This window comes from Chlamydotis macqueenii, chromosome 1 (assembly GCF_036417535.1).
Source record: "Chlamydotis macqueenii isolate bChlMac1 chromosome 1, bChlMac1.mat, whole genome shotgun sequence".
In the NCBI taxonomy this organism is placed as follows: Eukaryota; Metazoa; Chordata; class Aves; order Otidiformes; family Otididae; genus Chlamydotis; species Chlamydotis macqueenii.
The window spans coordinates 1,637,284-1,647,777 of record NC_141556.1 but is presented as its reverse complement, the minus strand read 5'-3'; the positions used below and the strand labels follow the sequence as shown (position 1 = coordinate 1,647,777).

The following is a 10,494-nucleotide window of genomic DNA, read 5'->3' as shown; positions in this document are numbered from 1 at the left end:
CCGAAAGCGGGAGCGGGCGTAGCGCCCGTGGCGTTGGTGGGGGGGTCCGGGAAGGGACGCGGAGCCCCAAAGTGGAGGCGGCGGGGGCAGGGCACCGCTAAGCCTCCGTGGGGACGGGGAAAGCCGTGCGAGAGTGGCGTGGGGTCATGGCCGGCCCCACGGAGGGGCCGGAACGATCGCACGCGGCCGCGTTTCCCGCCTTCCCTTCCCGGGCCGTGACGGGCTGAGGGACCAAGATGGCGGCGCCCAGCGCCGAGGCGGCAGCGGGGGCCCGGGGGAGGCCGCCCCCCGTCACCCCCCAGCAGATCCGCGACCTCATCGACGGTGGCATCGCCTCCGAGGGCGCCGACCCCGACGGGTGAGGGGGAGCGGCGAGTCCCCGCTGGCGCCGGGCCTGAGGGGGGCCGGGGGGGCGGCCCGGCCCTGTGGTACCGGCGTGGGGGGGGAGGTTGGGGAGCCCTCGAAGTGATTGGGGGGGGCGCTGGGAGTTGTTAGCGGGCCCTGGGAGAGCCTGAGGGGGTCTGGGAGACGGCAGGCGTTCTTGGCGGGTGCTGCAGAGCACGGGGAGGTGTTGGGAGTTATTATGGGGGAAAAAAAAAAAGAGCGCTGGGGTGTGCTGGGAGGGACTGGGAAGCACGGGGGGGACACGCTGCGTGGCGGTGCTGGTGGGATTAAGTGGCACTGGCTGGCCGGACTGGTGGGACTAGGAGGTACTGAGAGTACTGGAAGGACTAAGGAGCACTGGGAGGCAGTGCTGCTGGGACTGGGAGGCACTGGGAGTAGTGGAGGGACTAAGGGAGGCATCAGTGTGGACTGGGAGGCGGTGCTGGGGGACGCTGGGAGGGCAGGGGCAGGTAAGTGACCTGCAGAGTTCTGGTGTCCCCCAGCCTGAGCGAGACGAACTGTCCGCGTACCAGGCCCCTGACCCCAAAAGTGTGGGGTCACACCCTGAGGTGGGCACTGACAGTCACAGGCGTTGCTGGTGGGCACTGGGAAGTACTGGGGGCACTAGGAGGTACTAGGGGCCCTGGGTGGCTGAGATTTGGGGGTATCTGGCTAAAGCCAAGTAACCGCGGTGGCCCCCAGAGGCACGGGTCACCCTTGACCCACCCATCCCTGGGTTTTGGCCCACGGAGGGGTGTTGGGGAGAGGCTGAAGGGCAGCATCACCGCAGGGCTGGCGTTCTGGGAGCAGGTGCCGGAGCCAGGAGCTTTGGAGCATCCCTGAATTCAAAGATGTGCCGTGATCATCGATCTGGCTTTGCCGGGCTCGAAGAACGAGCTCCTCTCTCCTGCTTGTCATGTCACATCCCCATCTGCCACTGCTGTGAAATGTTTAATGCGCACCTTTTTTTTTTTTTTAAATTGGTTTATTAGTAAATAATTAAAGGTCAGGGCTGAGGAGCTCTGGAGAAAGGGTTCTTGTGTTGTCTGAAGGACGAGGGGGCAGAAAGCGATCCATGCATTTTTTATTAATGAAATCCCTCCAGGACAGTGCGGATGCTTCCCTTGCTGACTTGCTGTTCCTTTTAGGAAGGACACATCCGACTGGTCGGAACCGGCTAATGGATCTTCGCAAATGGATGCCCTCTCCTTGGAGTCCGCCAGCAAGGAAGCCTATTTCAGCAGAGTAGAAACGTTCACCATATCCTTTCTGCTGCTGAGCCTCCAGCCATCCCCCAACCTGTTTTGCTTCCCCGTGCCTTCCCTACAGGCTCCATCTTCTCAGAGGCTTTTCTTTTTTTTTTTTTTTTCCCCAAATAAACCCTGGGCAAAGCTTTGACTGTTTAACCCGTAATTTCCTGGGTTTTATCCTTAACGTGAGCACCCGCTGAAGTGGGCGGGCAAACCCCACGAGCTGTCTCCCCTGGTCTGCGCTAAGTACGGCTGGATCAACGTGGAGTGCGACATGCTGAAGTGCTCCAGCTGCCAGGCCTTCCTCTGCGTGAGCCTTCAGCTCGCCTTCGACTTCAACAAGTGTACGTATGCCGGCGCCCCGCGGGTGCAGGGGGTGGGCGGTACAGTTCGGGGGTGTTTGCACCTCGTAGCCTTGTGCTGGGTGTTTGATGTCTCTGAAAATAAAGCACAAGTCAAAAAAATTTCCTTTCTTTTCTGAGAACGTGATGAAACATCTTGCTCCTGTTGTCAGAGGCGGGGTAGAGTCGAGTAGTTCCAGTTGGAAGGGACCTGTGACAATAGTTTAGTCCAACCGCCCGGCTGCTTTGGGCTGAGCAAGAGCGGAAGCGTGTTTTTAAGGTCATTGTCCAAACGCCTCTTGAACACGGACGGGCTTGGAGCGCCAAGCACCTCTCTAGGAGGCCTGTTCCAGTGTGTGACCACCCTCTCGGTGAAGAAATCTTCCCTGATATCGAGTCTGAACCTCCCGTGACGCAGCTTTGAGCCGTTCCCGTGTGTCCCGTTGCTGGATCCTAGGGAAAAGCGATCAGCTCCTCCTTCTCCACTTCCCTCCTGGGAAGCTGTAGAGAGCAATGAGGTGTTGCCCCTTGTCCTCCTCTCCAAACCAGACAAACGAGGAGTCCTCAGTCGCTCCTCGCAGTTCGTGTCCTCCAGCCCCTTCGCCAGCTTTGTTGCCCTCCTCTGGATGCATCCAAGTACCTTAAAATCCTTTTTAATTTTATTTTTTTTCCCAACTGCTGAGTCAGGTCCTCCACTAAGTTTTTCTAATGTGGGCTGTTTGTGGCTGCTGGTCACCAAGTTAGCCTGTTCAGATGATCACGTTGGCTAATTCAATTAATAAACTCCTCCCCTGCCCTCTTTAAACCACTTGGACTAGCGGTGGTAAAGCTCTCCCCCTCCTGTTGCTCTCACCAAGCTCCCAGCACCAGGTTCCTTTTCCCCGTCCGCTCCTGACGCTGTGAGGCGCAGGCGGGGACCGGTAACAGCTCCCATCTCTCCCGCGTTGGAGAGCGCGGCGGGAACGCCACCCTCCACGGCGTGAGCGTCGCTCCTGAGCCGCAGGATAGCGACGGCCTGGGCTTTATCACCTGCCCAGCCCCTCGCTTGCCTTTACCCGTGTCCGTCCTCCGCAGAAACACATTTGTTACCCCTCTCCAAAGAAACATCATCTCCCCTTCTCAATTTTCTTGACTGCAAGTCCCTGCTCTTGTTATCTGGAAGGCAGCAGAGAGCGTAGCCCTGATGTCTGACAAACGCAGCGCGGGTTACGTGTAACGGGGAGCTGCGTGAGCGTTTCCTTTTGGGTGGCTCTAAATACTGACGCCCGCTGTTTGTTGACACTCTCTTTTGTAAATAAACCTTGGCCTAATTATTCTGTCGGTAATCACGCTGGTTTGGGAGAATCTACAATAATCAGAGGTTGAAAGAAGGACTTGAAAAATAAATTATTTGCTTCTGAAAGGTGTGAATAAGTTCAATTAAGTATCAGAACTTTTGGAGGGAAGCTTGGTTTCCAGACGTGGCTGTGATTTGGCTCCTACAGCCAAGGTGGAGGGGTCAGGTGAGTTAGTGAGGGACTGGCAGCAGCCCAGGAGGTAAAATTGGCAAGAGCGGGCGGTCCCTGTGCCCCTGGTTGGTTTGAGCTGCGTTTCCACCGCGCTGCCGTGCAGCAGGGCAGGCTCCCCTGCTCCACGGTGGCCGTGCCTGGAAACAGGAGGGGATTTTGGCTGTGAGGAGATGGAACTGCTCTGGTGATGCTTGCTGTTGTAGAGATAACCCCTTGAGCCAGCCTGCCTTTGCTGCTGCGGGAGCTGCCGCTCCGTGGTCGCCTGCGGGGAGGCTGGAGGCGCGGCAGCTCCTTACGGTGGGGAGGCAGGTGAAGCTGAGGTGAGACCTTCAGGCTCTGCGAGCTACACCCTCAGGTGGCACCTGTCACCTGAGCCATGCCGAGCAGGAGGAGCAGAGAAGCCCTCGTAGCCTGGTGCCTTCCTCTTCTGGTTTGGTTTTCCCAACCGTTCCCCGAGGAGGTGGCTCGGCAGGGAGGTAGACGTGAGCTTTGCCTTGCAGATAAGGAGCGCTGCGTGGAGCTGAAGAAGGCCTTGTGCACCGCTCATGAGAAGTTCTGCTTCTGGCCGGATAGCCCCTGCCCAGGTTGGTGTCTCAGAGCCCGGCTGCTGCACGTGCCTGGCATTATTCCCTTTTTTCTCCCTTTCTGTCGCTACTCTTGTCTCCTGTTGTAGGAATTACGGTTTTTCTTCAAGTTCTCAGAGTAGGCGGTGTCGCCACAGTCCCCTTTTTCCCTGTGGGGACAATGGAACGCACAGTGGCAAAGGAACATCTCTGAGCAGCCTCAGCAAATAAAGAACTGAGCCACGGCTGGAGCTCCAGGCCGGGCTATACCCAGCCTTTCAACCTTTGCGTGCCTCTAGAGCCGTTAAAACGCTTTTTGGGTTGTAACTGGGAGGGGACAAGGGAGGCTGGATGACACGGGATGCTCAAAGGATGACGGATCTCATCTTCGAAGCTGCGCTGCACGGGGAAGGGTGGTTGCAAAGGAAAAAGGCTGTGCTCGGCTTTTCTTTTAAAAGCCAGGAGATGGTTATGGGGAGACCTTGGCTGGACTCGCCTCCTCTCTCGCTCTGCGGGGTAAGGAGGGGCTGGGAAGGCTGGTGGCACAGCTGAGGCCTTCTGTGTTTGCTTTCGCCAGATCGCTTTGCCGTGTTGCTGGTGGACGAGCCCAGAGCCCTTCTCCAGGACTTCCTGGAGCGCTTCCAGAGCCTGTGTCAGCTGGAGCTGCAACTGCCCTCCCTCAGACCAGAAGACATGAAAAACATGGTGAGTTCCCGCCTGTCCCCGAGATGGGCTGCGGTCAAGTCCCCAGTGACAGTGCCTGCGCAAACCCTGACCGAAACAGCTGGGAGCTTCAAACTGGAGACTCCAGTTTGCCAGGCGGGCAAAGCTCAGCTCTGCTTGCGTGTGTGAGCGGTCTGCCGTCGCCTTGGCTTTTTCCCCAGACATTCCCCGCGTGGTGGTTTCACCTGGTGTTTCTGGGAGCACGTCAAAGGGAGTTTGGAAAGGCTCCTCTGCCGTGCAAGCTCTTGACCAATGCAGGCACAGCTGCCTCGTGCCACCAGGACGTTGCCGGTGGGAAGTGGGCTGTAGTGTCCAGTTCCACTCTGCGCCTTTCCCGGCGTGCGTGGTATTCTGGTGACCGGCAGAAGTGATTTGGGGTCACACAGACTCCTTCAGGAGCTCTCCCTGGCATCTCCCACCCCTGCTCCGTACCTCCAGGCACTCCATGAGATGCAGCAGCCTGCAGATCGCGCCTCTAATGGGTGGCTGGGATCCCACTGGAGACAGCCATTGCTCTAGGTGGGATCAGGAGTTTGGGGTGCCGGAGGCTGCCCTGGAGCAGAGGTGTGGGCAGAGGCCTGAGAAAGTGAGGGAGCTCAAGGGGGACCTCTCGTGCAAGGCAGTTGTGCAAGGAGGCTCAGCAGGCAAGAGGGAAGAGCAGGAGCTACGGCACAAGAGGCTGGAGCGTAGCCGCAGCCGGGAACAAGTGTGGGATTGCTTCCTCCTAGGGACCTGGCCGGGCCTTGCTCTGCTCCAGCCAAGTCTGGCTTGTTGGGCGCCCGCTCGCCGGGAAACAGATGGCTCTCGGCAGCGAGAAGCCGCGTGGGAACGGGGGAACTCTTCATCTCTTCAGCAGAATTCACAGAGATGTTTTATGGTTGCCACCGTGGGCTGGCTGAGCCCTGAAGGCCATCAGAGCCCCCCGAGAAGAGACGGCGTAAAGCCAACCCATGTATCGCGTCTCCACATCTAACTTGGGGGAGCCAGTGGTGCCTGAACAGAGTCCGTGCGACGAGGAGAGTCAGACGGGCACAAGGCGGGAGGAAGCTGTCGCTCTACGTGGCTTTTGCCTTTTAACCAGAGTAGAAGTGCTGAGGGTGCTGCCTCATGCACCCAGCCCCTTCGGGGAGCAAAAAGGGGAATTTTTTTCTCCACGTAGCACGTGGTTTGTGAGTAGAAGCACTGTATTTTATCAGGCTCTGCTGCCTTTCTCTGTCCTGCAGTCCTTAACGGAGGAAAAGATCAGCCTCCTCCTCCAGCTGATCGAGGAGGAACTGGAGCACAAAACGGAGAGAGAGAAACCGCCGATGAAGTTCGCCACGGAAATCCTGCAAGTGCACGTTCCTGCCTGCGTCCTGGCTCTGTGCGGCTGGACTTGCAGGTGGGTGGTGGTGTAGAGCTGGTACCCAAGGGTCTGCCGCGCTTTGTGGCTGCTGGTGAGACCTGTCAGAGGCTGGAGGAATGTGGATGTTCAGTGTCCCCAATTTCACTATTTTTTTTTATCATCTCCAGCTGTTAAAATTGACAGGCTTCCAGAAACCTCCGTGCAAAGCTACCTAAGCTGAAATAGTTCTCTCCCTGAGACAGCAAAAAGTCTGAAAAAACTGTTGGTTACCGAGCTCGTTGCTGATTTAGATGTTGAAGTCAGTCCCTGAAATGTCATCCTCAGTAACGCTTTCATGGCTCCTCAGGCCTGCGGGGAGGGAGGGAAGGTTCATGACCTGAAGGTTCCTGCTTCCCGAAGCCTGTGCCGTGAGCAGAACGGCCACGCTGTTTGTGCCTGAGGCAGCTTGCTGAAGGTGGAGCGATCTCGTACGGTGCAGGCTGAAAAAAGGCTTACGGCGGGGAAGGGCAGAGCGGCCGCTGCGGCTGGGCAGTTCAGGGGCTGGGGAGGGGAACACCCTCAGCTCATACAGCGTAAATGAGTGTGCTCCTGCTTCATGGCGAGCCAAAATGTAACCGAGCCGATTTAAATCAACACTGTAGATGAGTTTTAACGGACTTGTTTTACTTCTTAGCACACAGGGCTATGAAAATATTAAGTGTGTGCCTCACCCGAGGGGTACTGATGTCTTGAAATGTGCTGGCTCAGGTACCTGTGGCTGAGACCGTTCCTGTGCTCTGCCAAATATCTGCATCTGTTCTGAAAGCTGCGATGTTGGGGAAGGGCCCAGGCTCATCCCTGACCTTCTCTGGTGACTTGGCTCTGTCCCCGCAGTGCTGCGTCTGGCTCCGTGCACCTCTCTGTGATCACCTGCTCCCGCTGCATGAGGAAGGTGGGACTGTGGGGCTTTCACCAGCTGGAGTCTGCGGGGCCGGAGCTGGACTCCTGCAGCCCGAGCAGCGCACCGCCGGCACCCGCCGAGCGCTTCCTGCTCGTGCCCACGTCTCCACGCAGGATGCTCACGCGGAGCCAAGACACGCTCCCTCCAGGCTCTGAGCAGGTATGGCCCAGCTCAGCCGGCTGGTGAGCTCAGGATGTCTGAGCGATACGAGAGTCAAGACTGATGTATTTTGGGTGTCCTCTCCCTTTTACCCTTGAAGAGGCTCATCTTGGTGCCATGTCTTCATCCATGGGCAACAGAAGTGGGTTGCTTCTGCCTTCCCTCCTGCCCTTTGCAGCTCTGTCCTCCCCTCCCTCAGCCTTCCTGTAGGAGGGCACGAAAAGGGCCTTTCCAGTCAGGAGATAGAATCATAGAATGGTTTGGGTTGGAAGGGACCTTCAAAGCCCACCCAGTCCAGCCCCCCTGCAAGGAGCAGGGACATCCCCAACCGGATCAGGTTGCTCAGAGCCCCGGCCAACCTGGCCTGGAATGTTTCCAGGGATGGGGCATCCACCGCCTCTCTGGGCAACCCGTTCCAGTGCTCTACAACCCTCATTGTAAATAATATTTTCCTAATATCTAATCTACCTCCCTCTATTTTAAAACTCCTGGCCCTCATCCTGTCCCAGCAGGCCCTGTGTCGTAGTTCAGCCCCGATCGGACCAGACTACGCAGTCTCTCTCTCAAAACCATGACACCCTGCTGAAGAGTCTCTCCTCACCTTCCCTGCAGCCCCCTTTGGGCACTGGGAGCCGCTCTCAGCTCTCCCCGGAGCCTCCTCTTCTCCAGGCTGAGCAGCCCCAGCTCTCCCAGCCCGGCCGCACAGCAGAGCTGCCCCAGCCCTCCCAGCATCTGCGTGGCCTCCTCTGGACCCTCTCCAACTGGAGAGCTCTATCTAACCTGGCGTGTTCCCAGTCAGGGACTGCCTTCCCCCGTGTCCAACTAGACACATCTAAGATGCTCTTGGTGTGAAGGGAAGGTGGCACGACTCCTGCCAGGATGGCTGGAGGAGCTTTGATCTCTTGTTTGAGCTGTGCAGGACCCCTCTGTCCACTTCAGGCAGAGGACATGCTGGTGAGCAGAGGAGCTCTGTTAATTCCTTGTTCTTTCCCCACTGGCAGCATGAGAAGAGCCTGTCCCTGGCCACCTCCCGCCCGCGCGGTTGGGACTCTCCCGTTTCCATGGACCGCGGTGAGTTGGAGGTGGCCAGTCCCACTCCGAGGAGCCGCCCCGTCACCCGCAGCATGGGGCAGGGGGAGAACGTGGAGGTGCCATCCAGTCCTCTCCGCAGGACCAAGCGGGCACGGCTCTGCTCTTCCAGCAGTTCGGTGAGTTCCCCAGGTGCAGGCACAGGGAGAGCCTGGGTGGGAGGAGAGGGATTTGGGCAGGGTGCTCCTGATCCAGGGACCAGTGTTGTCCTTCTAGCGCACCACTGGGCCAGCTCAGGGCTTGTGTTTAGGCACAGAGAAGGCTTTAAACCATGCTGTCATCTCCTCCCACGTCCAGGACACTTCTCTGAGGAGCTTCTTTGACCCCAGCTCGCAGCATCGCGACTGGTGTCCCTGGGTCAACGCAGTGGAGGGAGGAGAAGCCCTGGAGGATGCCGCAGCCCGGACGGAGAAGGAGCCTGCGAAGGCAGAGCCAGGCTGGCAAGTGGTACTGAACACGCTCCTCGCCACCAGAAAGCGCGACAGAGTGCCTGAGACGGAGCCTGTGGTGAGCCTGCGGGATCCCCAGCCCCAAACCCAACGTCTCCAAACACTGCTTGCCCCGGCCTTGCCCAGTGGGCAGCATTTGGGGTAGAATGGGCTTTGTTTGGGCTGAATGCAAACCCAGCTGAGTGGCAAGGCCCAAGTGCGTGTCTGCAGAGCCTCAGCTTCCCCCCTGGCTGCACTGACAGCCTCCCGGCCAGGTCTCGTCCGTGTTCTGCGCGGATCTGCTCAAGGGCTGCTATAAATAACGGCCTTTCCCGAGTGGCTCGGCGCTGCCCAAGATCCGGTTTCATTTCACGTCCCGACAGAAAGCTCCCAGCCCTCTCTGCAGACATCCTGCAGCCACCAGCCCCAGGCTGTTGGACCCGGTGGGTTTGTGGAGCCGGGGGAGCGGAGCTGAGGCCACGGCCCACCTCCCCGAGCGGCTGCAGAGCAGCCGGTACCTGCTGCTGCCTCCCTGGGCCTCGTTACCTGCTTGGATTCCCCCTGCTTTGCCCGGGGCTGAGCTGCAGGGACCGGTGGAGCAGTCCTATGTCAGCGTTTGTGTTGGGGACCTCGTGTGAGGTGTGTCCCCGACAGGTCGGACCCTTCCGCCTGCGCCACGTGCCGGGAAAGCGCTGGCAGGTCCTGTGGGACCAGAGATGAGCGGGAGGCGTGAGACCCAGCTGGAGCAGGGGATGGCTGGAGTCCCACCCTGCTTTTTGCTTGCAGTCACCTCACTGTTCTCCTCTCCTGTTCTGCTAGGGGGTTAACAAAGAAGAGGAGCAAACTGATGTTCTGGCAGCCAGTTAGGATATTTCAGATGGGTTTTTTTGCTGGAGTTTCTCTTCACAAGCTTTGTAGGCGGGTCCCCAGGGTTATTGTGGTGCCTTAACCTCTGCTTGTCACTTTGCTCCCTTCTCTTCCAGAGTCTCTCAGTGAAGTCCTGCAAGGTGTTCCGCATTTTCCGGCAGTGGGAGAGCATGAATTCCTCCTGAACGGGCCGCTGCCTCCGGGAACCCACGGGGCATCGCGTTGGTCCGGCAGAGATCCGCTTCGCAGTTGCTCCCGTGGTGGCTCCGTGGCCCGAGGAGGGGATGCCAAGGAGGCTCCGTGCCAAACGCAGCTCCCAGCGGCCGCTGGGCCCCCTCCTCTCTCACTGCCTTCCTCGAAGCCCCCTGCCTTCACAAATTGCTGCTGTAGCCCTTGGCCCCGAGGGCTTTGACAGCCCTGTCTGGAGCCGGGACGTGCAGCGGGCGCGCGGGGCAAACGAGGAGGTGTGGTCGCCTCGCGAGGGTGACCGTCTTGTCCGGCTGTGACCCGCCACCAGCGGCACAAGGAAGTGACGCCAGGTGGGAATAAACATTTCACTTTTGTTTTATGTTTATTTTTTTTTCTTGCTGTGGGTGTGGTGCTTCTTCCCAGGGCAGGATGAGCTCTGGACCTATCGTGTGGCTCCCATATCCCTTGGGATGCTCGTCTTTGTGGGATCGGTGTCCGGCTGCCTCCCTGCTGTTTCCCACTCCTCGTTTCGCTCTCTCCTCTGCCTGATGCGGGCTCTTTGCCGTGGCCTCAGCCGCCGTGCACGCAGAGATGCCCCCGGCCTCGTACCCCTGTGCCTGCCGGCGTCCGCCCCGGCAATCGGCTGCCCAAAGCAGATTTATCTGGGGGCTGACAGCCTCTCCGGGGTGATAAATCACCTGGGCTAGA

General features: G+C 58.8%; 1 protein-coding gene across 1 annotated transcript; it reads left to right on the top strand.

Annotated features, from left to right (window-relative positions):
- The first annotated feature begins 21 nt into the window (after positions 1-21).
- On the top strand, positions 22-10,165 carry ZC3HC1 (zinc finger C3HC-type containing 1). The gene is made up of 10 exons (XM_086744109.1): positions 22-358; positions 1,533-1,644; positions 1,828-1,978; positions 3,984-4,067; positions 4,624-4,751; positions 5,993-6,150; positions 6,988-7,213; positions 8,215-8,421; positions 8,600-8,809; positions 9,714-10,165. The coding sequence occupies exons 1-10, from the start codon at positions 237-239 to the stop codon at positions 9,780-9,782; spliced, it is 1,467 nt and encodes a 488-aa protein (XP_086600235.1). The 5' UTR covers positions 22-236; the 3' UTR covers positions 9,783-10,165.
- The last annotated feature ends 329 nt before the right edge of the window (positions 10,166-10,494 follow it).

Excerpts from the sequence above, each read along its gene's own strand:
- ZC3HC1 (XM_086744109.1), top strand. The coding sequence starts at position 237 with ATGGCGGCGCCCAGCGCCGAGGCGGCAGCGGGGGCCCGGGGGAGGCCG. Across the intron at positions 1,645-1,827 it reads GCAGAGTAGAAACGTTCACC|CCGCTGAAGTGGGCGGGCAA; the intron begins ATATCCTTTCTG and ends TAACGTGAGCAC. Across the intron at positions 8,422-8,599 it reads TCTGCTCTTCCAGCAGTTCG|GACACTTCTCTGAGGAGCTT; the intron begins GTGAGTTCCCCA and ends TCCCACGTCCAG.